We start from the raw sequence: 24,612 nt of genomic DNA, 5'->3' as shown, positions 1-24,612 counted from the left end.
AAAAGGCTCTATTTCCCTCTACCACTCTCCGAGAGTTGAAGAACTGTTCCTCCTCGATGCGACTCTCAGGAGGGCATCCACATAACTGCAGTTGAAGTCGGTGTCTAGATGCTGCATCCATGACTCTCCAAGTTCTCGGCTTCATTGCTGCAGGTAGCAGCTCGGATCATGATGTGCTCGCACTGTCCTGTCTGTGTCGTTGTTCTAGATTCAAGTTGGTGTGGCTTGCGGCCGCGGCACAGACTTGACGGATACAACTGACTCTTAAACTCTGAGTCACAGACTGAGCCACAACTTCTTATCGGTGGCTGTTGACGGGCCGGCAGGCTGCCAGTGGCGGATCGAGGTGGCAGGCTGCATCGCAAGGTCCAGAGTCCGGTCCGAACTGAAACCAGCAGCTTCAATGGCACACGGCTGGCTGGGACGAGGGACTGGAGAGGGGCAGCTTGGCATCTGCAGGGATAGGTGTTGATTCGCCCCGCGGCCGTCAGAATCCGCCAGAGCCAGCCAGACAGCCTATCGCGCACAATCTGCGGAAAAATTACTGGGAGTGGAAATCCACCCAAAGAAAGAACACCAAAGACCGATCCGACGACCACGGCCGCATCTACAAAGACACTAATCCACCCACCTACCTCCCAAGTCGTGCAACCCCCCCGCGATATTTCTCGACGACGAATCCACCCAGTCTCTTCTAACGACCATTACACTTCCACACCGCCGTCCTACGCCTCGTCATATCTAATAACCCACAATCAAGATGAGGCCCATTCTTCTTTCGGGCCACGAACGTGCCCTCACCCAGATCAAGTTCGTCTTCCCTCCGCATCATCATCGCATACCATACCCGCCGACCCGACCTCTCTTGGTGTTCTGGCTTTGGCATGTCGGGCATATAGAGATGCAGCCTCTAACAGCAACCCTTTACCCCCAACAGGTACAACCGCGACGGTGATTTGCTCTTCTCAGTTTCCAAGGACCAGCAGATTTGCGTCTGGTTCGCGCACAACGGCGAGCGTCTCGGTACATACCACGGCCACCAAGGTGCCATCTGGACCATTGATGTCGACCCCACATCCACCATCCTCGCCTCCGGCTCTGCCGACAACACCATCCGCCTTTGGGAGATCAAGACCGGCAGACTTCTTAAGACATGGGACTTCCCTACCGCCGTCAAGCGCGTTGAGTTCAGTGAGGATGGCAGCAAGCTTCTGGGTGTGACGGAGAAGCGCATGGGTCATCTGGGTACCATCGTTGTCCTCGACATCAAGCTCGACGTTGACGCCGAGCAGAGCGATGAGAAGGCCATGACTATCGTTTGCGAGGACAGCAAGGCCACTGTCGCTGGCTGGAGTTACCTCAACAAGTACATCATTGCCGGCCACGAAGACGGCTCCGTCTCCCAGTTCGACGGCAAGAACGGCGACCTCCTCTACAACATCCCCATCCACGAGCTCAACCAGCCCATCACCGATCTCCAGTGGTCGCACGACCGTACATACTTCATTACCGCCTCCAAGGACAAGACCTCCAAGGTATGTCACATGGCTCCACAACAACAAATCCCCCCCCTTTTTTTTTTGTTCCCTTCCCGGAATGGATCCTTAAAACCGGAATCGATGAACAGTTAATGGCATGCTAACACTCCCTCATCACTTTCACAGCTCATCACAGCTAAGGACCTGGAGGTCCTCAAGACCTACCCCGCCGACACCCCTCTTAACAGCGCTACCATCACTCGCAAGAAGGACTTCGTCATTCTCGGTGGTGGTCAGGCTGCCATGGATGTCACCACCACCTCCGCGCGTCAGGGTAAATTCGAGGCACGTTTTTACCACAAGATCTTCGAGAGCGAAATTGGTCGTGTGCGCGGTCACTTCGGTCCCCTCAACACGGTCGCCGCCGACCCGACCGGCAAGAGCTACGCCAGCGGTGGTGAGGACGGTTACGTCCGTATCCATCACTTCGACAAGGGTTACTTTGACTTTATGTACGAGGTCGAGAGGGAGAGGCAAAACAAGCTCAACCAGCAACAACAGCAGACCATTTCTGCCTAAACGGATCCCTTCTATCGACATCGATCGAAACTTTCGGACTTTCAGCAAGCAGGATTCGAGGAGGGGCGGCAGAAAGGGCCGGAAAGGCGATTCGCGGGACGAAATATGGGTGTCATGTTATTGAGTTCAGGATTCTCTCGACTTGTCGGAGGAAGGAAATGAGCAAACGGGTTCTTTTACATCGCGCGTCCAGGGATCCAACAATTTGGGGGAAATGGGCATTTCACAAACGGCGTTTTTTTCAGGCAACCTAATCTGAGAATTTGGGCGGTTCCACCCAATATTTGGTGAAAAAAAAGTGAAAAGGAGCAAGATTGGAGCGATGAGGTGGTGCGGTTCGATGTGAAGCAAACGATCGAACAAGTGAGTCGCGCGGATAGCGGATATATAATTTCCATCTTGTCGCGAAAGGAACCCTTGGTCCCTTTTAAACCCAAAAACTTTGCCCCTCATCGAAGCACAGAAGAGTCATTTGTCATATTTGAACTCGGTCGTTCTTCTGCTTACTATCTTGCACAACCTCGTTCATGTGATATCAGATTGGACGTTATAAGTAGAGGTCTAGTTTCGCTCGCCAGATGTTTACTCACTCTCTTATAGTCAATAAGGACCCAGCACAAGTGGAAACAACAATACAGGGGTAAAGGAAGTACAAGACTGCACACATCATGCCCTATTCATCCATCAAGAGAACGGATTTTGACCAAAAGGATATTTTTTGTTCCTCAGGTAGGCAGAGAAATCCCTCGCTAAATGACGGCAGGTGAGATAACCATCACCGAGACCGCAACATGAATACGACACAACGGAAACGCCGCGAGCCAACTGCATTAACCCTCTCTGGACTGGCCTTCTCAGTGGTGAACCGAGCCCCTTCACCCAGTCTAACCCAGTCATATGAAACGCAACTACAGCTTCGAATACCAAGCCAAGTCAATACATGTGCCGTAGCTTGTATTTCTGGTCTGGACCACCATCAAGCGGTCTACTTCTTCTTTCCCTTGGGGGCAGCCTTGCCCTTTGTCGCCTTCGATTCCGTCGACGCCACGCTTGACGCGCGCGAAGGGGCAGCCGAGGTGGCTTTGCTACCGGACGCTGACTTAACGTTGTCTAGCGCTTTGTTCTGTTACGCGGGTAAATTAGAGTTAGTACGAACATCTCCAAAGTGAGAAAAACTGGGGATGGTTTACCTTGACACCATTGGCCTTGGTCTTCTTCTTGGCAGGAGCCAGGCCCAAAACACTGTCTTCGTCATTGTCTTCATCATTCGCTTCACGCTTGAGCTTGCCATTGACCCCGTTCGCCTTGGCCTTGGTGGTGTTGCTAGGCTCGTCCTCAAACTCTTTGACGATCGTCGTCAGCAGAGTGTTGCAGCGACGGCTGATCTCAATGGGAGTACGGCTAAGGAAGAACCAATCGAAGCGAAAAAGTGGGCTCTCGCGGATCTCATCCCGGATCTTCTCGTAGATGCCCTCGGAATCGACGCCATACTTGTCCAGCATCACCAGAAGGAATCTGTCCTCCTCCTCCGTATAGACCTTCTTGTTGGTCGTCGAGACAGTGTAGTTGATCTTCAGTTGCTGCAATGGCACACGGTACTGGCTCATCTTCTTGCGCAACATCTTGCGCTGGTGTTCAATCTTGCGCATACGTTCCTCACCATCCTCAATGACCTTGAGGTATTTGTTATAGTCCGCGATCTCGGTATACCGTTGCCAAAATACCTTGGCATAGGCCTTGATCTCTGCAGGAGTCTTGCTGTCAACTTCCTGCGCAATTCCTTCATAGTCGTTGCGGCCATAGCGACCAGAGCCGTTAATGAACTGCTGGAAGTCTCGCCTGTTCCAGTCACCAAAGCCTTGTTCTGCGAGCTTTTGCTTCTCGGCTTGCTCCTCTTCTGTCAAGGGTGTGGCGTTATCAATTTCTTGTTGATCCAGAGCTCTCTCGGCCTCGCGTTCTTCCACGGTCTCGTCATCGCCGTCAGGGAGGGGAACTTTGTAGCCGATCTCCTTGCGGTAGTATGCCGTCTCCCTGTCTTGCAATTCGCGGAGTCGAACAGGATAGAACTGATAGTCGTGCACAGGTACTTGCTTGGGAGCACGCGGGGCCTTGGGCTTTGTGTCGGCCGTCCTTCCGCCGGTCTGCAGGGCCTGCTTATAGTACTTATCAATAGAGTAGATCTGCTCCTTGCGTTCACGCTTCGCCGGGTTGATCCAGTTGATGCCAATGTCCTTCTTGCGAGCCGCGAAATCCTCTCCGTTCCACTCGTACGCTGATTCTGAGGTGAACTTTTGCAAGTCGTCGAGACCGAGCTTTTCGTACTTGGCATTCAACTCCTTGGTTCGGTTCTCACCCGCCGCGAGAATAGCATCGATATCGTCATCACCCAACTCGGCGCCATTCTCGGGTAAGGCCCCGAAACCGCCCTTACTCTGGAAGACCTTCTCGGCACCATGCTGGATCATAGACAGCAGCTCATCTTTGTTAGCAGCAGCCTTTGCGGCAATCTGAGCACGACCCTGCTGGATGACCAGCTGATCGAGGCGCAGTTTTTGGGCTGCACGTTCCAAAACCTTTTCTTCGATGGCGTTATCCGTGACGAAACGATAAACCACCACTTGCTTTGTCTGTCCAATACGATGAGCGCGGTCCATGGCCTGCAAATCGGCCTGCGGGTTCCAGTCGCTGTCGTAGAGGATAACAATGTCGGCAGAGGTAAGGTTAATGCCGAGACCACCGGCTCTTGTCGTCAACAAGAAGACAAACTTGTCCGAGTCGGGTTTGTTGTACTCATCAATAGCCGCAATGCGATCTTCGTGGGCAGTGCCGCCATCAATACGGCAGTACTTGTATTGGCGGAAAACACAGTAATCCTCGAGAATGTCCAACAGTCGGCTCATCTGCGAGAATATGAGGACGCGACTGCCCTGCTTCTGCAGTCGTTTAAGCAGCTTATCAAGTACAAGCATCTTTCCCGCATTATAAACGAGATGCTCATCTGTGGTATAGGGAGGACCGGGCTCGGCTCCCTCAAAGAGGTAAGGATGATTACAGCACTTACGAAGCTGCATAACAATGTTCAAGAGCCGTGTCTTGGACTCGCGCTTTCCACCAGCTCCATTAACGGCATCGATATCCTTTTCAAGAATCTTCTGGTACCATTTTACCTGCATTTCCGACATGCCAATGTAGACATTGACCTCCTTCTTGGGCAAAAGGCTCTTCTCAACATCGCTCTTGACACGGCGCAGCAAGAAAGGTCGTAGCACACGGTGCAACTGCTGTACAACTGTGTCTTGATCCCTATCTTGGCCAGAGAACCATTGGTCAAACGCCTCGGAATCTCCGAAAACATCTGGTAGCAGAAAGTTGAGCAGAGCCCAGAGCTCGTGTAGGTTGTTCTGCAGGGGAGTGCCTGTAATCAAGAGACGATTTCTCGAGTTGAACACTCTGATCACCTGGGCCAACGAAGACTCTTCGTTCTTGATACGATGGGCCTCGTCAATGATGATGTACTCCCAGGCAAACTTCTTCAAGTGAGCCTTTTCTCTGAGAATCATCTCGTAACTGGTGATGCAAACGTCGAAGTTTTCGTCCACAAGGCGGTCTTGGATGAGCTGCTGACGTTCCTCCTTGGCCCCCTGCAGCACCAGCACGTTCACCTCTGGTGTCCATTTGGCAAACTCGCGCTTCCAGTTGTCCAGAGTCGATTTGGGAACAATGACCAAATGGGGACCGGGAGTATCCATGATATGCCGCAGATAACCCAAGAAGGAGATGGTTTGTAGTGTCTTTCCGAGACCCATTTCATCGGCCAGGATGCCCGAGATGCCGTTTTCGTGGAGGGAGATTAGCCAGTTGAGGCCAGCAATCTGGTAGTCCCTCATGGTGCCCTGAATAAAGGCAGGCGATTCGCGGAACACAGTTTCGGCGGAGCCTCCTACCTTCTCGTCCTTGAGCAACTCGGCGTCCTCCTCAGCTTCGGTCCGACGACGCCTCTCACTAGTAGCACCGCCTTGGCGACCAGCGCCCTTCTTTGACTTTGCATCCTCGGCATTTTGGCGATCAATTTCGGCCATGATTTCGCGGACCTTGGGGTTTGGGTTTGTCTCGATGAAGTGACGGAAAAGGTCGGTCAGACCAAGGAGGTAGCGGAATCTTCGGAGCGAATCATCTTCCTGGAGCCGAGTTAGGATCGCGAATAAGAGCCCGCCGGGCAGTTGCGATGGGGGACCAAGATTCGAGACGTGAGAACAGTCTGAAATGTACGGTAGTGGTAGTAGCTCACCTTGGACTCTCCCAGCCGATCATGTTTTTTGCCGAAGATACTCCGTCGTAGTTGGTTGGCCTCAGATCGCTTCCTACGCCCATCTACTGGCTCGCCTGCGACGCTGCTCTCGGTAGTATTTGGGTTGGTATCAGAGTCGGTGTAGTCGGGCGTCTCGTCGACCTCCTGTACGGCCGCGGTCGAACGTCAGTTTCACTGCCGCGAAAAGCAAAATGTGGTGGCGCAAAGGCGCATTCATTGAAAGTGTGGGCCTCATACCATCTCTGATGCGGGAGCATTGGAAGTCTCTGGGGCGTCAGGCATTGACGCGTCGTCGTCGTTGACGGGCTGTCGTGAGCGTGGGGCCATGATGGTGGGGTTTTGTTTGGTTGCTGTCGTGTTGTTCGTTTTCTTCGGTTGATAAAGGTGAACCGGAGTCCAGACTGGAAGGCCCCTGGCTTAGACGGCCCAAAAACCACTTAAACGCGACTGGCACGCGCTTCAGTGAATGATGTCGGTTGCAGCGCAGGCCGGAAGAATGTCCTCGTTTCTGAACTGAGTTTGGTGTTGGCCAGCGACCTCGGGGTTGACTGGCAGGTTGACGAGAAAGAAGCGCGGTCTGGAGATGCTGTTTGTTGAAGGGTCGAGATGGCTGCGGGTGGGAATTTCTCGAGAGTCGAGGATCCCAAATGGGCGAAACCGCGTCTCATTCAGCCAATCACAGGACCCGGTGCAGACAACGGAGGGGATCAAGTCGAGTGCCGGGCAGCTGAGACCCAAGCCTTTGGCGTCTGCCAGCCAGTACCCTGCCGGTCGGTTGGACGACACGGGTCCCTGTCTTGATGGCACGCTAGTAGATGGACGCTATCGGGGGCACTCTGACGTACGGTGAGGTTCAGAAAGAAACCTCAACCTAGGTAGGTATGCTGCGCAAGTTGCAAGTGTCGGCGCAACCTTTCGGTTTCGTTGTTCCTACCACAAGGTACCTATGTTACTCCTGTTTATAGAGGTACACAAAGGGGACGGGTTCGTCCAAGTCGAAGCTACCTACCTAGGTACCTATCGCCCGCAGTTGTGCAGAGGCCGAAACTTGAGACTTAAGGTTCCATCTGCACTAAAGTCGGTTAGTTCAGGCACAGCATACATACCTAGGTTAAGCAGGGGCAGTGAGTGGCCGTCTTCAAGAGCTACATTGGTTGTTACCTAAGGTACATAGAGGTAATCTTAACTGTCATTCCCCGTCATCTGTTTTTCCAGTTATCATTCATAGGCCACTATATCCTACATAGGTATCTATCGATGGATTTGTAGTTTACTTTCCGTTATTGTGCCAGTGCTGCATGATCCCCCACAGTGAATCTACGACTTTAAACTTTGCTCCGTCACACATACAGAATTGGGGAAACTGACCTCCAATGAGTGCGAGCGACGCCACACCATCCAACTGTCGGTTATATCAATAGGTACACAGATTTACAGATACGTTTATATACCTATCATGGAAATATCTCCACCATTTACGCATGGTGCAGAGGATAAGGTAGGTGCACAGGTCATCATTTAGTTTTTTGCAACAGATACGCTGACTCCACTTGACGCTCACGGTGTTTGGAAGGAACTGGAATGCCGCTTGGCAAAGACATCGATAACTTTAAGAATGACCAAAACTGGAAAGTTCCACCAGCCTCGAGTCCACGTCTGGGAAACCAAAGTTCAAGTCCGACCGCCAAAGTGCACGGTCCGTTGCGCCTTGAAATCTACTTACCTGTTTCCATCGATTGCCCGTTCTTTGTATCCTCTGTAGGCCAGAACGGTTTGTTAGCACCTTGTATTCGCACAGCAAGGTAATAACTTGGGCTTGGGCATCATGTAATGACTGTACCGTGGACACGTGCTTGTTCAAACCATCAGCGACTCCATCCAATCCAAAGGGTCCAGACAACTCCCTCACTTCGCTTCGTATCCACTAGCAACGGAAGTGACCCACATGCGATACTCCAGCAAAAACCCCTCCTGGCCCTACCCACCTCAGCCCCGAAAGACATCATTGCATTCCTCCTGACAAACCATCACCGACTCATCAGCGAGCTTTGTCTTTTCTTTGTTTCTCTGGACCACACAATCGGCTACAACCACCCTAACCACCCTTTCGGAAACGAGCAAGGTCCTACAACAAGCAAACAGCGCTGCGTTTGTTTCACAATACAGCTTTTTCACCAGTCCGCCGCAATGAGCGCCGACTCCAACGATCTCCTCGAAGCCTTCAAGGCAGCCGCTTTGTCGGTGACTAAGCTCTACAAGACCACCGGTCCCGCCGTTGCAAAGGCGCGCACCGAGGGCTATCAAGACTGTCTCGACGATCTTCTGGCGTTTCTCGACAGGAGGAGGTTGGGCTTGAGTGACGGCGAAGGATGGATAATTCGGAGCTGGGCGACGGAGCGCCTGGACGGTCGGGATCTCCCCACGGTAGAGAGCGACGATGACGACAAGATCGAGCCCGCACTATCGCCCCAGGCGCAATCTTTGGATCCCATTCAAGAGGAGGATTCAATGAGAGATTCGCCACCTGCCCCTGCTGTCTTCGAAAACCCTCAAGAAGAACAACAACAACAACAACAACAACAACAGGAATACGAACAGCCACAGCAGGAGCACCAGCAACAGCAGCGACAGCCGCCTTCCAACCCGGACGACTTCCAGATTGTGGTCCCAACGCAGGAAACATTCACCTTTCAATCAGCACACCCCTTTCCTCATGAGGAGGCGATGAAGTTGGAGAATCTGGCGCTTTCCGATGCTCCTAGGAATCGCTCCGTTTCGACCTCGACAAGTTCGCGGAACAACAGAAACCGCGCACTTAGACAGTCTGCTACACGAACACTTGGCCGTGGCGCAGGACAAAAGCGAAAGGTGGTCGACCTTGCAGAATTCTTTCGAATCGACAACTTTGGGCCTGGCAATGACAAGGATCCCTTCAACCAGAGCTCGAAAAGGAGCCGCCACACCTAAACACAGACATGACGGAACGCCTTCTTCGCTAGATAGACGACAGATGCCTCACGGCAAAGGTACAGCATGGGCATGGGGTACAACCTGGGCTTCATCGCGGCGGGGAACATTCAAACCATCACATTTGCATTTCTCTGCGGTCAAGGGCTAGCGTAACTGGAGGATTGTGGCATTTACTGGGAGGAATCCAGGTTAGGCTGGGAAGGGCATCATTTTTGTGGAGAGGTAGCGATTTGCACCTAGGGCGTTGGGACACCATTATACCATCAAAGATGTGCCAGTGTACTCTTTCTCTTTAGCTGGGGGTTTCTTTCTCTTGTATTGATGTTTTTGGAGTTAGACTTGCACGGTAATAGGTTAGCATGGTTTTGTGTTTATGGAATTTCTCGGTGCCTTTTACTCTCCATGACATAGGAACTGCCTCGGGGTATGTTTGCAGGTCATGTTCGGACTCGTGTATCATAGTCAGATGGATGAACTTCCTGCATTTATCGCTCCATCTAGCGCTGGAGGCGAGGTGTGTGGGATTGAAGATATGGCGGTTTGTCACAAACGGCGGAGAGCTATAAGCAATGGTGTCTCGAGGGTGCCGACTGAGGCATATAATGATACCCCTTTTCTCCAGTGTACGACACGAGGTTGGGTTAAGGTCCTAGATGCATAGTGTCATCCGAACGTGGTTTGTACGAACGTTTAGTCCCGTCTTGGGTTCCAGGGGCAATATTGAGTAAGCTCAAGGACCATCTGATGTCAAGGTGAAATTAAATATCAGATTTGCCTGTGAGGTGCTTCAGTCAAACAAAAATCGATTGACCACATCTTGCTCCGTTGAGAGCAGGAGACCATCCGCTTTTTCATGCGTAAACTTTTGGGACTTTACGAGATTTTCTGTATCAAGGAAAACAGGGGATTGGGGTTTCTTTTGTTGAATCTTCATTTTTGTATGCATGATGTTCAAGTCCAGATAGTGCTTACTTGCCTGTGACTACATTCCGTCTGATCCATGCCCTTCCACTAATCATCGCCGTTCTCGCCTGTTTGCTCCTCCAGGTCACTGGAACGACCACTCACTCTCATGAAACTGTTGCTCCTCCTACGGACGTCACGCATATCACATACTTACGCTACTCTATTTTACAGCAAATTGGTGTGATGTGTTTCGTGAGGCAGCACACCTCCTCAGACACAAACCCTGCGTCCTTCACGATCTTCCCCTAAATGCCTCCCCTCTTTCGCACTCAAGCGCTCAACACTTATCCACATCCTACACATCTGACGTCGCTCCGAATGAACCCAATCTCCATTTTCGTAGAAAGAACGACAGAGCGAGGCTCTCCAAATCCTCGTATCTGCGCACTTGCAGCAACATCCCACAGAGGAAGAACCTCTTGATCCTCTTCCTCATCTCAGAACGATCTCTTCCCTGAACCACCGCCACCTCCAAGCACAAACAAGGACAATCCTCTCATCCAAAACAAGACACCGCATCGTCCTGGCTCTGGTGACATTAGGCGTAGCTTCCATTGTCGCTGACATCTTTGTTGCCCCTGGTAGCCGGCGACTCGAATGGGGAGAGCGCAAAGAGGGTAACGGAGACGAGGAAGTGGTTGCACGTGTTCGGCACGGTGGTCAGCTCGCCTTTGTTGGTCGAGTTGGTGGCGGTGGTTTAGGCTTTTGGAGCTGGGTGAGTTTGTAATTTCGTTTCTTTTCCCGCTTGCTTCCTAGAAAGAAAATTGCTTATTTGTTGGCTGACAGGCTATGCCGTATAATCGCGGCTTGGAAAGCTTCTTTGGAGAGTAGTTTCACTGGCTGGATGCCATGGCTATCGTTGCTAGCTTTGCTGTAGATGTTGCTATCAAGGAGATCGCGGAGCTCATCATTGTCCTGCGTCTTTGGAGGTTTATTGAGATTATCGAAGAGCTTAGTGTGGGGGTGTATAGGCCGCGGAGCAGATGAGGAAGAGAGTTGAGGATCGGAGGCGTGGATCTCGAACTGAGGAGAGGAACAGCAGATCAACTTGATACATGTAAGAGGTTTGACGACGGTGAGCTCAGCTAGTGCAGCAATGGTTTTAAGAGGGTAGGGAGCATAAACGTCATCGAGGATGCAACGATGAATTGAGTGAAGCTTTGTACGATTAAAGGCTATGATTGAGTGACTGACTGATAATTTAGGCCATGGGAATGGCTCGGTCTTTGGCCAGTGTAACTCCAAGCAGCAGCGGCCAACAGAGGAAGTGGGTGTGACGCCGTACTCAGCAAGTTACACATGATGTTCCTTCAAGCATATTACACATCGTATTTGCCGTCTGAACGTCGTTCAACTGCCGTGAAAGCCCGTGTTGGTGGGAGAAAGGTGCGACATCCCTACCTACTGTACAATGTGAGGTTGCGGTAAGCAAAGCGGAGAAGCGCCCGAGGCACCGTGTGGATGGATGAGCTGCTTGGATCGCTGCGAACCGAACCGCGGTGCAGTGCAGATCGCTGATCGCTGGTTTTACGTGAGGCTCTTCCTGACTGTCGAAGTCATCCAAACGTTGGTTCTTATATCTTCCGCCTATGGTAGTTGAGATCTTGTCCCAGCTGCTCCGTTACTTTTGCTCATGCGGACCGTTTTGGGCGTGGGTGACACGGTGAACTTGATTAATTCACTTTGTGTGACGTGAAGCGACTGAGTCTTCTGACCCTCTTGCAACCGCCGGGAGATGGACATGTCGGCAGCGTACTTGAACCTCTCGAAATGTCGACAGGAGGAGCTTAGATGCATGAAAGCATACGTCCGTGGGGGATGAAAAAAGGTGCAGCTAGCTGTCAGGGGGGCCCGTCCGCCGTCGTCGGTCGTCAGTTTGCGCCATTGAAGAAGCCCAGCGGTTTCCTGTGTTCATCTGATTTTTGTGCTTGGTCTCCCCCACTTCAAAATCCACAGACACAGACCCCGGGCGGCTCCTGTATTCTCAGTTCGCTGCGGGAGCGGTGCATTGCGAACGGCCGATTGGGCTGCCATTGGCGAATCAGCACGCACCCTCCGTTCATTTGTCCAGACAGAGTTACAGTAGTTTCCTCAACTCCAGGCGGGTACATGGAAATTACACTGCATAGTGCAACAAACTTTCAAAGGCTTTAGACTCTCTTCTCATTCTGGCGGAACCGCATGGCGGGGAGACTGAGGACTGTGGAGAGATCTGGGGTCCTCATGGATCCCAACATGCGGGAGCGCAGGGGAAGAGCGAGGATCGCGAATTTAGCGTAGACGCCAAACTCCAGCTGGCGATCTCTTTTCTCTCACCAACTTCACCACATGTCCCCCAATGTGTGCTGTGAAATGAACACTGGCCCTTGTGACGCTCGGCCTCCATGGCAACGAATAGGCTACAGAGGCGTTTCGGGACATGAAATTGCGGCATCAAGACTGCATCTCGGTCATGCTCAACCTGGACTAGCGTGCCTTGGGTTGACATGCTACATTATATACACTACATAACCAAACAGACCCCGGGGTGGTTGACATACTCTTGAATGACTCTCACAGGTCACCGTCCGTCAGTCAACAATGGCTTTGACAGGGACCAGGCTTTCGAATATAGACGGACTAACTCTCTGCCCCTACTACTATGTATACTACTTACTACATTGGGAGCTCTACATACGAGTGTAGGCACGCTACCCAGCCATATTCCCCAGGTTCTCGGACCTTTCATCAACCACTCTTTTCTCTTCTCTTCTCCCGTCTCCACTTACTTTTTACCCTGGACACAACCCACACCGCGTGTCCACTCCCTTCACACACTCTCTTTTCTCGTCCTCGCTGCCTCTCTTTGCTCTCTCCTGCCCCTTCGATATCATTGGAAGAGAAAACCAAGCAGGAAAGAGCAATATCCAATCGTTTTTCTTTTTGGGTCTAGACTCATCGATCCATATCTGCTGGACTGGCCTTCTTGTATACAAGGTCACCTGATCCCTTTTCCCGCCTAATACATATCTTCCTTCCTTACCTACCTACTTGCCGACTTACTCTCTCTCATTTCCTGTCCGTGTTGTGAAAGTAATTGCTAATCTTCGTCTTCTTTTGTTTGTTGTTGTTCCGTCTTTATCCTCAAGCAACCTAATTCATCAAGACCTACCCAACCGCCAAAATGAAGGCCGCTCTCCTCCCCCTCGCCGCCATGTTCGCCGTTGCCGCGGCCCAAACCACCTCCGTCTGCGCCGCCGCCTACATTGTCGAGACCTGCCTCGGCACCGAGAACAGCAGGCTCGCCTTGTGCGGCCGTGATGACTACGGCTGCAAGTGCGCGCAGTATCCCAACATCATTGCCTGCTACAACAACTGCCCCAACGATCCCCGCAAGGGTAAGACTGCTGCTCCCCTTCCTTTTTCCTTACTCCCTTTGATTACTTTCTCTTTTTGTAATTTTCTTTTCAATTATACTAACACGTCGTTCTCCCCGTAATCAGCATCCGCCATGGGCGACCGTGATACCTGGTGCGCTCTTGACAAGCAATACCCGTCCTCCACCACCAAGGTCGCTGTCGCCACCACCAGCCTGAACACCGCTCCCGCTGCCGCTGCCACTACCGCCGCCACTACCGCCGTCTCTTCCAGCGGCAGCGATAACGAGAATACTGGCGACGCCAACACTACCGCCACGGGCGCCGCGTCGAGCAACACCGCCTCCGCCCCTTCGACCTCCGCGACCGGCAACGCCGCTGGTGAGGTTCTTGTGAGCACCGGCGGCTTGCTGGCTGCTTTTGCTGGTGTCGTTGCTGCTGTCCTCTAAGTTACCGGTCCAGAGCGGTAACTGATTGACTGTGTAACCAGTTGACGTTTTATTTAATATGGGGAGTTGAGAGGGGTTAATGATCAAAGTCTTGCGCTTTGAATTGCGAAGAAAGAGGAAAGGTTTTTCGAGGGGCGTCAAAAAATGAAAAGGCTGATGTCAAGTGTCGTTGTGTTTTGGAGTAAATCTGTGTCTGAATACTGCAAGGGGTGTGGATAGCTGGATTGGGGACACCATGTGAGTGTAATCGAAGAGCAAGTTGTGCTGCACACGACCTCGCCCTAAGAATGGGGGACCAGTCTCGCAGACACTGCAACACTTCATGTCAACTGCAGCTGGGAATGTGAAGGAGAGACGGGGGGGTGTTGGGGGGTTGTGCTTGGCGGACTTTGGGGTAATATGTAATGAGGTACTATGATATGTAATGTTTGAATGAACATGATATGTTCTCACGTTTTACCAATGTTTGTTTCTGAACCTGTCAAACACATCAGTATGTATGGATGACTATCATCACGCTGGATTTGAACATGACCAGTGTCCCTCACTGTTCAACACGTTCATTACCATTCTATAGTTCTTGTCCCGTTGTCCCCACTTGTCAAGACGTTCATTACCATTCTGATTTTGACTTCCGTTTGCCAACCTCCTCATATCGTACACTTACTTCATTCTTCAGCTGTTCTGGGTTCAAGCCTCAGCATCCCCTCCCAACGCTTCAAATCCCGCCTCGCGCGTTTCTAGCGGCAAAACGTCTCCTCCCTCCTGGCTTCCTTTTCCGGTATCCATCTTGACTTCGGGTGCGGTGCTGACCAGCATACGCTTCAACGCGGCACGCCCGGGATCCTCTTTGCTTCCGGGCTCCGGCATGCTTGCAGGCTCGGTCCAACTTTCGTCAATTTCGTCTTCCTTGACCTCCCTGATATTCTTGCCGTGTGGGCCGGCCGGGTCGGGCAGGTTACGGCCATGGTGGAAAATGTAGGTCGGCGCCGGCGCACCCTGCTCGGGATTCTCATGCTTCGGTTGCTGAGCTTCGGGGTGGCTCTGATGGGCGGTGCCGGGGGCCTTTGCCCGTGGGTTCTGCGAAGCCGAGCCGCCTGCGGAGGCGGACGGGTTACCTTGGGCGAAGGCACCGCCGGAGCGAATCGATTCGGCCGCGAGGGAATCCGGAGGGACGGAGCCGGGGCCTTCGTGCTTGGGAGGGACGTTTTCGGTGGTGACCTGGATAAGACTCTGCATTAGTTGGGTTGTACGGACGGAGGATGGTTTAGGCACAACAGGTGTGTCGAAGATGAACGTGAACATGGAATAAGGAGTTGAAACCTACCTTCTGACCCTTCGGCATGGTGGACAGGTGTGACAGGTTTATTGTGAATCGATAGGTACGAGGAGTAAGCGTATCTAGCTGTGTTGGTCGAGTGTCGTTGCTTCTTGGCTGTACGCAGGAGCTTTCTGAGTCCGGCTTGTAATTCTCAGGTGGAGGTAACTGAGAGAGGTGCTTTAGCTGTTCTGTGAGAAGAGGTAGATCTGTTTTGGAACGTAATGGACGTGCAAAACAGCAGCATGATGTCACAGCGGATGATGTCATGATGTTGCTTGCTTCGCAGTTTGATGGTTGAGTCTGTGCTGCTGCATCTTGCACGCTCATTGTACCTAGGTACTACCATCCAGAAGTTTGCGGATAGACTTGCTGATACGTGATATGCGCCATAGTCGGTGAGGTGGTGTGTACCTTGACTACATGGGAGATCGGGCTTCTCGGAAAATTGGTTCCATTAAGTTGGCGATCTGCACCTGGGTGTTCTCTCAGGAACTTCAACTCCAATCAAGATCCCAATGCCTGGTCCTCTTACGCAGACACCCGCCTCAAGAGAGACACTGGGATCGCGGAGGGTTCCATGTTGTTCCACATTATGCAGAAGCAGTTCCCGTTTTCGGGCCGCCCGTCAACGGCTGATACAACGACCACGCTGCAAACCACTCCAATACACACCAGCAAGTACATAGATAGTATCAAGATTCTGCATATCCATGACTATGCAGATTATCCGCTTAACCATGGTGCTGCAGTCTGGTCCGGATCACTTCCCCCTTCCCTAGACTTGCCGTGGAGTATCCGTTTGTCAGAACACGTTTGGAGACCCCATGAGTGATGTATACAAGCCAGATACATCGCGGAGACTAGCAAGTCGTTCAATGACACTACACTACAAACGCCCAAGTCAGAAGCCAATATCTTGATGATCTTGTTGCGCAAATGTTTAAAGAGATGGCCCGGCTTTTGAAAATCTACTAACCTTTCCAGGCCAGTGTTCCTAGAGACCCCTCCTACCTCCGGTACTCATCAATGTGATCTTCTGTTTCTTCTTCTTTCCACCTTTGGCGCCACCGCCGGCCTTAGCACCGCCCACCGCGGAAGCGGCAGCGGCAGCACTGCTGCTACCAGCACCATTCTCAAGGCCCATTGCCTCCATCTGGAAAGCGATATCCTGCGTGCTCAGACTGTCTATAACATCATCATCCTTCAACCAGCCATCATCAACCGGGTTCCTAGGCACCATGTATTCCGGCTCATCCCCATGTATAGCCGGCGTACCCCAGACCGTCCTTTGTGCACTCGGGCTGGTACTCATCTCTGATAGGGTACCAAATCCAGTCCTTGGATTTGGTGGTGTCGTACTTGGCGCTTCCGCACCAAGAGGGATGAAGTCGTCCATGTTCACCGAGGGCCGATCCGCATCGGCATGACCATACCGAATGATCCCTTCCTCTGCTAACGGGCCCGCCTGACGCCTGGCACCACGGATAGCAGCGGCTTCCAGGCGCTCTGCCTGCAGACGCTCACGCTCCTCCTGAGCAATTTTGTCCTTATTCCGCTTACGCCGGCGCTCGATCTCCTCCTTGAAGGTTTCAAGAACCTCAGGGGTAACGATGTCAGTCCAGTCGCATTCGAGGAAGCTGATGAGACATCCTCGGGGTAGATGACCCAAGTATTTGGCGCGTTTCCGCATGACATCGTCGACGGCGTTGCCTGTAGAGATATGCTCAACCCTTGGAAGAAGTGTGGTTGGGAATTCAGAGAAAGAGCCAAATTGGGTCTTTAAGATCCTAATGTCCAAGGGTGAGAGGTAAAGATGCGGAGGTGCAGAGTAGAAAAAGAAATCAAGGTCCTCATCACGCTTCCTAGACTGGGATCCGGCAGCGGCCGATGTTGCAAGTGCCGTTGTCTGGCTAGAATCAAGCTCCTTCAACTTCTCCTTTGCCGTATGAACTGCCCTGATGGCTTTCTGGGTCCATTCGTTATCTTCGTGGAACATCAGTTCATCTTCTTTCTCCTGCTTGGTTAAGTCGTCCACTTCTTGGTCATACTGCTCTTCCATATACCCGGTAGTACCCTTCATGATCCTTGCATAATCCAGAACATTGGCGGCAAAGTGCCAGGGGATGTCATCGCCCGATTGCAGTACCTCTGCAGCGCCTTCTTTGGGTAGTGCGAGAGTGCTCTTTGCATTGCGCGCCATTAGACGCAGCACTACATCCTCGCCTGGCCGGGGGAGGGCGCTCTCTTGACCGGCATAGAACCTGACCGGGCAAACTTCGTTTAGGTAGACTGTATCATCGCAGATGGGGCACTTTCTCCATCGATTCTGCTTCTTTTCCGGGTGTGAGCGGCCGTCATCATTGGGCACCGTATTCATGAACCGGATAAGACACGGCAGACAGAAAATGTGGCCGCATTTCGCCATGCGTGGCGCGACGGGCTCCGAAAGACAGATTGGGCATGAGGTCTGTTGCGACTCTGTTGAAGCAATGATCTGTAGGATATCGGTCCATTCGAGATGTTCGTCTGCGTCTGAGGCTTGCGCCGTGTAATTGCCACCGGGTGACACGACGAATCGGTAATTGGCATGAACATAGCGAGCCTTGTCCATAGAATGGTAGCCGGAACCAACGCCATAGCTAGGGTTTCGGCGATAAGAGCGGGAGGAATAGCTGTGAGTGCTGTCGTAGACTGGGCGAGGCGGAGGGTTTAGATTCAGCAAATGTGTAATGGAGGTCTGTCCGCGACGGCTCGAAGCATTCCGCATAGCTCGCATTTCGGCCAAAATGTCTTCGTCATCATTCACACGGCTCTGCTGCCGCATTGCGCCGGGGCGCCTCATGTCTCTATGTTGCCGTCTGGCGCCCTGATTCCTCCGTGGGGCGGATTGTGAAGCGCTTGATCCCTGGGTTTGACCTGTACCTTGGCGTCGAGCGGAATCAAAGCCCACGGGTGGGGGTGCTTGCGAGGAGGCTTGCGAGGAGGCTTGCGAGAAGTTGGAGGTTTGAGGAGCGGAAAGGGACTTGCCCGGGGCTGATAGGGTCGAGTTCATATTTGGCAGAAGGCGTTGATGGCTTGAGTGAGCGTGCTCCTCTTGCGGTGGATCAGATGCTTCGCTTTCAAGTACCTGGTCTCCAGTAGTTCTCCGGTGGCAAGACAACCCTAACAATGCTTCTCTAAGCTGTCAGCACCTTTTCCCATAAAGCGACCCCGACATGCGGCAGGGTTTACAAATCCCGACAAAAGGAAGATTGAGAAGCTGACAAGGTTGACTGATGCATAATACCTTATTGTCCTAATCACCTCACGGTTGTCATATCTCTTGGCGTTGCAGGGAGACAATGACGTCTGTTATCTCAGACGCGAGGTCTTTGCTCTCTGGGGATGGAAACGACCTCGTGATGCAAAGACCGACGCACGGGATGGAATGACAGAAGATGAGCGGCAAAGACTTGGTATCGCTAGTATACGAAATTAGGTTTGAGAAGGGGTCCAAATTCGGACCCCATGAGGAATTGGAACGAGCAGGAAGTTGGAGGACGGGCAGGAGTCTCTCGTTGCCGTAAGAGATACGCGGGGCAAATGGCAACTGAAGGTGGGAGCGAGGCGCTGCAACTTTCCGGGCGTTGCGGTACCCCAAACAAGTACTGGCCAAAAGTGCCTGCCCTGTCATGTCCAATGTCAGCTGACTCCGATTCTGTAAGTACTGTTCCCTGATTGTGCATATAGTCCAGATGCTGTGGGAGACCGCTAGGATGCTATGCGTTGACTGGCATATATGCAGAAGGGAGAGCTACCGTGTAGTGGGAGACAGGGATTTGTAATCGCGCTTCAATGCAGTAGATGGTAGTATCTGTTTATGCAATTCTTGAGGTATGCATCTGCAGGGGCCGATATCTTAGTGTACACTACTTCCCGTCATGCCTTCCTACACAATCGCGGTGGCCGTTGTAAAACAACTACAACACTGCACGCACTATCTTTTAATGTACTGACAGCCTAAATTGCTAGTGAAACTCAAATGAAAGCATTTTCTTGATTAGATTTAGAGTATTGGTATCTACTACTTCGTAGTATGACGCCTGCATCGCAATACTTTCAGCAAGCCAACACCTCGGACTGTGACATAATGGCCCCTAGTACGTAGGGACTGTGTGTTGACCCAGTTGGACAAAAAATGACGAACAGGGGCGACTACGGATCTTGCATATGGAAATTGGACTCAAGATCAGCACCTGGTCATGTCTGTATAATCATTGGTTGACGGTGATTATAGGGATCTCATCAAGGCACTGCGAAATCCGTGCGGGGTGTAGCAAACATAAGAATTCAAAGTGTATCCTCGATTACAAATGCCCAAATCATGCTTAGCTTCCAACATCCAGTACAATAACATCCATGACAACCTGGAATAAATCGACAACTGAGAGAGCAATATTGAAAATTTTTGGACAAGGTCATCACCGTTGCGTCTGTTCTTCCACTAAGTCCAATCTCCCCTGGTTCCATACCGCGCAATCATATTTCAGAGATGCCGGAAGGACCTAGCTCAGGTACTGTTGACAGGAATAAGTATTAAACATACGACTAAGTTTAAGTGGAGTAGCTAGGACGGTTTCCTGCCATCATCATGTGCCTTCCATCGTTCAGGTGCATCATGAGAGAGCATCAAAAGCAGAAGGGTAACAGATCAAAAGGACAAAAGATTCCGAGATGCGTAAGGGGCCTATCCACCCGGGCATGAGCGCACGATTAATTGCATGTGCGCTTCTATCTGACAATAAGTGCCCAATGACATGAGAGAAATAACAAAGCCAAAGACGCATTGCGTCCTACCAATTCATCAACCTTCCAGCCCATGGGGAATATTTAAAACGACACTATGACAGCAATAAGGAAGAAAGAGGAAGAATCAATCACGCTCAAAGCACTATCATTGTCTCTAAGCGAACTTGTGCTTGAGCTTACTGAAGAAACCACTGACTCGGTTCTTCTTCTTTCTCTCTGGGGTGGTAGAGGTAGAGAGCGTGGTCGTGGTTGTGGTCTCAGGGCCAGTGGTAACAGTAGGCTGCTCAGTCACCTTGCCATTGCCATTGGCAGCCGGCGGGAACCCCTCCGTAGTTGTCGGCATTGTTGGAGTGACCGGTGTCTCAGCGGGCTTGGAAGCAGCGGCTGTTGAACCATTGGCTGCCGTGCCATTGGTTGTTGCCTTTGTGGACGACTCACCAACAGGCTCAGTGGGCTTGACCTCGTGTAGGAGTTCAGCCTCAACAGCCTTCTTGTCGGCCACTACCTCGACGGGCTTGACTTCCTGTAAAAGTTGGGCCTCAACTGCAGTCTTCTCCGCTACAACGTCGGCATTGGCTGCGGCTTCGGGAGCCTTACCGGCCTCTGTGATGGAATCCTTGACGGTTCCTGGAACCGCCGAGGCAAAGGCTAGCGGGATGGACTCCGTGGGCTTCACAGTCTTCAGCAGCTCATTCTCAACGGCCTTCTTCTCTTCAACAGCGGCAGGATAAGCAGCAGCCTCGGGAGACTCATCAGCTTGCTGTAGGGAATCCCTGACTTCTGATGGAACCGACACGGCTACGGCAGGGGGCTCGGCCCGTGTGGGCTTCACCTCTCTCAGCAGCTCGGCCTCAACGGCCTGCTTCTCCAAGACTGCGGCGGCATTGGTAGTAGCTTCAGGTGACTCGCCAGCCTTCTCAATGGAATCCTTGACCTCAATAGGAACGGCCGCAGAAATGCCCTCAACGCGTGATGCCTTCTCTGCCGCGAGGGACCTCTCGACCTCGGCAGAAGTAGGAAGAGCCTGACCGTTTTGGGACGCCGGTTGAAGCGATGTAGGGAGAATATTCTGGACCGCCTGTGGTAAGTGGCCAGTGACGTCTGGCACACTCGGGAGGCTGCTTGCAACAGTCGATGTAGCGTCAGCGGCAGTCTGCTGGACTGAGCTAGCAGTGTTGGCGGCGGTTTCCTGCACCTGGGTACCGGCACTAGCAGCAACATTGGCAGCACTGCCAAGCACATCACTGGTGGTGTCTTTGGCGGTATTCGCGGTGGTACCAAGAGCTTCGCTGGCGCTTTGAACGGCACCAGGGATCTTGTTACCAACATTTACCGCGGCGTTTGCGGTGCTCTCGAGCACACCGGGGAGCTTGTCGGCGGCGACAGTGGCAGCGCCGACAACAGCAGCAGCGGCGGCATTACCGGCGAATGCAACGGCATCAGCAAGGGACAAGTCAGTCTCAGCCTTTTCAGTGCCATGTCCAGCAGTGCCCTCGGAGGTGGAGGGGGCCTTGGAAACCTTGTGCATTAGCTCATCCTCAACGGCGGCCTTGCCCTTTACCTCCTTGGCTATACCACTTGCGCCGGGCTCCACGTGGGCCTTCTCCTGACTTTGCTTAACAGCCTCGGGAACCGTGAAGTCGTCCAAGGGAACCTGGGCAGCCAAGGCAGCAGTGGTTGAGACGGGAGTGACGGTGTTGATGAAGACATCGCTGTTGCTAGTGATGGGAAGACTGGATTCGGGGATCATGTTCTTGGAAATCGGAGGCAATGCGGCGTCGAGGCCGGGAATCCGATCGGCGCTGTTCTCGTATGATTCCTTATCAAGTGTAACATTGGTGTTGATGTCTGCAGCCCTGACGTCATCGGGAATCTTCTCGCCGGGCGCGAGCTTGAAGGGGTTGAGAGCACCCTCAGTTGCAGGAAGAGGGTCGACCTTGAAGTCGGTCTGCGCGCCAGTGGCAACGATAGGGGTAGCAACAGGTGATGTGCTGAAATCGACGCCAGGAATACGGTCGCTCTTTTCGTATGACTCTTTATCTAGAGTAACGTGGGTTTCGACATTTTGGGTCGAGACGCTATCAGGGATCTTCTCGCCGGGCTTGAGGTCGATGGGGTTGAGCGCGCCATCTGTGGCAGGAAGAGGGCTCACGCTGAAGGTCTTGTCGCCGTCGGCCGCAGGGGTCTCAACCCAGCCACCTGGAGGGCCGTGGTTCTTCTTGTTCTCTAGAGGGTTGCTGACAGACTGCGCAGTCGTATCAGGAGTTACAGTGTTGAGTGCGCTCATGATGGTCTCTGCAAAGCTGGGCTCTCCTGTATTGCTGCTCCCTTCTGCCTTGCGGTTCTCATTCGACATGGCTTGTTGCTCGGGTTCTTGTGTTGATGTGTCTGTGGTTCTGATGAGGTTCTGGGGTAGCAAAACGTTGTTTTCGTTTCCTTCGTGGTCTTTTTCTTGTGGTGCGGTGTGATCGGTGGTCCAGCGTCCGTCCACAACAAACTGTTGAATGTGATTGCGTCAGTGCTTGGTCAGAGAGTTGGATGGTTTGTGTCTCGTTTATATGGGAGAATTTGGAAAGTGAAAGGTAAGCGGGAAACAGGACGAGGAGGTAAGGAGGGGTTGCGCTTGGATGACGAAGCAGGAGCGAGACTGCCCGTTCGCTGCCCTGGTCTGCCCCTGCCCGGCTGGAAAATCCCATTCCACCTGTACCCTCGTCTCTCTGGCAACCAACTTGGCAACACGACAGAGCGCATGCGATAATGCCCACCCGAAGAGGCGCCAGAACGCTGCCAAACACCTCCCAGGAGCAAGGCAATGTATGGCAGTGATGAAATAAAGTAAGCTGCAGCTCCACACTAGTGCAGAGACCCTGCTTGTTCGTGTGCAACACGCCGGCTTGGAGAGACCACCGATGTATTTCTGGAGCTTAGTGCTCCATTATTCGGTTGCGTTCCAGCCAGTCACGGCCTCGCTTGCGGCTCTGGCCTGGCTCGCTTATTGGGGACCCTGGTGGCCCTGTACCGTCACGCGATGTTGCGTTGCGTCATAGCCAACCTAAGAAATGGGACCCAGCAACCGCCCGAGGCCGCTGTAGCACGGCCGCGGATCACACTGGAAATGGAGCATCAAACATTTCCACACTTGCAACAGGGAAAGCAGCCCCAAAGCAGGTGAGCAATGTCGTTCTCCAGCGCTTTTCGAATTGCTCATTTCCCAAAATCCGGCTTGACTTCAACCTCTTGGGGGGGGGGGGGGGGGGGGGGGGGGGGGCAATGGGTAAGAAGAATGCGCTTGCACCCTTGGACGCCCCCCTTTTTCGACTCGTCTGCTGGTTGCTGTGTCCTCCTCTTTCTTTTGTAAGCGCGCAACTGCGATGCAAAATGGTGTCGGCTCGGTGCCAGCCTCGAGGAACTAAAGGCATCAAAGCTGCAACATCATAGGCTGGCCTTACCAGCAACTGGTGTAAGTCGTTCCCCATCCACCCCACACAAAGCCTGGAGGGCAGCGGGGCCAGCATACAGCGCCGCGCAGCGAGCGCAAATAGAATTGACGAATGGGGTATTATGGGCAATTGGGGGAGAAGACCAGACTGAATCATCACCGACCTTGTAGTAGACCTTCTCTTCGAAATCGGGAAGCATGACTGTCTTTTCAAAATGGTCGCCAACCTTATCGAGCTGTTCACTCTTGGACCAGCCGTCAAAGGTGCCAGTCACGTAGACCTCCTCAGCGGCGTGCGGCCTGTTCATTTCGTCAGCACACAATTCGCAGAAAGAGATGACATGGTGCTACACAACCACCATCGTGATACCACAACGATGGATGCGTTCATGGTGCTTCACACCCGCCCGACACTTGCAGGCTGGTGCGCGAGTTGGGTTGGAATGGCAGCGGTGGTGCATTCAGATGAGAGGCCGCTTGCTGGCTCCTGTCTCGCGATCCAATGCCTCCATGCACAATGGGAGATCATCGCGCATTGGATGGCGGCCTTGGACGGACGACCGCATGTTGCCGCTTCTTGCAATGTGCCGGAATGAAACGATGCGGGAGGGATTGGATGGAACTGCGCGACTAACCATCTGAAGGTAAAAGTGCCCATTGTCAGCTTGTTGAATTTTGCACTGGCTCAGGCTTTCGAGGCTGGATGTCGCTTCTTGGATCGAATTGCTTTTCGAGCTCGAATCCGGCTAATGATGTGCTCGTGAGAGATACGGTTTGTTTGGCGAGTACGTGGATAACAAAGAGGTCGGTGGTCGCGTGAAACGGAAGGGTCGGGTGGTTGTTTGGAGATTATAGATGCAGAGGATTGGCGCAACACTGCTTTGCTCTTCCTGACTGTCGCTGACGTCAGGTTAGTTGGTAGTAGCGTATCTTGGTAGTTGGAGATTCGGGGAGGTA

The 24,612-nt window shown here is 52.6% G+C and overlaps 8 protein-coding genes across 8 annotated transcripts; 4 read left to right on the top strand and 4 right to left on the bottom strand.

Annotated features, from left to right (window-relative positions):
* Window positions 1–760: 760 nt before the first annotated feature.
* Window positions 761–2,057, top strand: B0T23DRAFT_395714 (eukaryotic translation initiation factor 3 subunit I; the record flags this gene model as incomplete). Its single annotated transcript, XM_062838200.1, has 3 exons — window positions 761–810; window positions 938–1,535; window positions 1,665–2,057. The coding sequence occupies 3 exons, from the start codon at window positions 761–763 to the stop codon at window positions 2,055–2,057; spliced, it is 1,041 nt and encodes a 346-aa protein (XP_062692801.1).
* Window positions 2,058–2,841: 784 nt separating this feature from the next.
* Window positions 2,842–7,033, bottom strand: B0T23DRAFT_420153 (chromatin remodelling complex ATPase chain ISW1). The gene is made up of 4 exons (XM_062839729.1): window positions 6,604–7,033; window positions 6,346–6,510; window positions 3,248–6,235; window positions 2,842–3,180 (listed from the first exon to the last, which is right to left on the bottom strand). Exons 1-4 carry the CDS (start codon window positions 6,691–6,693, stop codon window positions 3,043–3,045), a joined length of 3,381 nt encoding a protein of 1,126 aa, XP_062692800.1. The 5' UTR covers window positions 6,694–7,033; the 3' UTR covers window positions 2,842–3,042.
* A 948-nt stretch (window positions 7,034–7,981) lies between these two features.
* B0T23DRAFT_412437 (uncharacterized protein) lies at window positions 7,982–9,725 on the top strand (the record flags this gene model as incomplete). Its single annotated transcript, XM_062839486.1, has 2 exons — window positions 7,982–8,062; window positions 8,236–9,725. The coding sequence occupies 2 exons, from the start codon at window positions 7,982–7,984 to the stop codon at window positions 9,331–9,333; spliced, it is 1,179 nt and encodes a 392-aa protein (XP_062692799.1). The 3' UTR covers window positions 9,334–9,725.
* Window positions 9,726–13,385: 3,660 nt separating this feature from the next.
* On the top strand, window positions 13,386–14,187 carry B0T23DRAFT_139550 (uncharacterized protein). The gene is made up of 2 exons (XM_062832328.1): window positions 13,386–13,679; window positions 13,785–14,187. Exons 1-2 carry the CDS (start codon window positions 13,466–13,468, stop codon window positions 14,105–14,107), a joined length of 537 nt encoding a protein of 178 aa, XP_062692798.1. The 5' UTR covers window positions 13,386–13,465; the 3' UTR covers window positions 14,108–14,187.
* Window positions 14,188–14,614: 427 nt separating this feature from the next.
* On the bottom strand, window positions 14,615–15,496 carry B0T23DRAFT_139552 (uncharacterized protein). The gene has a single exon (XM_062832329.1). The coding sequence runs from the start codon at window positions 15,410–15,412 to the stop codon at window positions 14,798–14,800; it is 615 nt and encodes a 204-aa protein (XP_062692797.1). The 5' UTR covers window positions 15,413–15,496; the 3' UTR covers window positions 14,615–14,797.
* A 524-nt stretch (window positions 15,497–16,020) lies between these two features.
* On the top strand, window positions 16,021–16,260 carry B0T23DRAFT_404419 (uncharacterized protein; the record flags this gene model as incomplete). The annotated part of the gene is made up of 1 exon (XM_062838900.1): window positions 16,021–16,260. The coding sequence occupies one exon, from the start codon at window positions 16,021–16,023 to the stop codon at window positions 16,258–16,260; it is 240 nt and encodes a 79-aa protein (XP_062692796.1).
* An 81-nt stretch (window positions 16,261–16,341) lies between these two features.
* B0T23DRAFT_139534 (uncharacterized protein) lies at window positions 16,342–18,765 on the bottom strand. Its single transcript, XM_062832327.1, has 2 exons — window positions 18,715–18,765; window positions 16,342–18,599 (listed from the first exon to the last, which is right to left on the bottom strand). The coding sequence occupies exon 2, from the start codon at window positions 18,478–18,480 to the stop codon at window positions 16,423–16,425; it is 2,058 nt and encodes a 685-aa protein (XP_062692795.1). The 5' UTR covers window positions 18,481–18,599; window positions 18,715–18,765; the 3' UTR covers window positions 16,342–16,422.
* A 1,605-nt stretch (window positions 18,766–20,370) lies between these two features.
* B0T23DRAFT_428619 (uncharacterized protein) lies at window positions 20,371–24,017 on the bottom strand (the record flags this gene model as incomplete). The annotated part of the gene is made up of 3 exons (XM_062840143.1): window positions 20,371–22,713; window positions 23,820–23,955; window positions 24,007–24,017. 3 exons carry the CDS (start codon window positions 24,015–24,017, stop codon window positions 20,371–20,373), a joined length of 2,490 nt encoding a protein of 829 aa, XP_062692794.1.
* Window positions 24,018–24,612: the final 595 nt, after the last annotated feature.

The sequence above is a fragment of the Neurospora hispaniola genome, assembly GCF_033458365.1.
Source record: "Neurospora hispaniola strain FGSC 10403 chromosome Unknown B0T23scaffold_4, whole genome shotgun sequence".
Taxonomy (NCBI): Eukaryota; Fungi; Ascomycota; class Sordariomycetes; order Sordariales; family Sordariaceae; genus Neurospora; species Neurospora hispaniola.
Note: the sequence above shows the minus strand (reverse complement) of the source record. Positions and strands in the feature narration are given on the sequence as shown.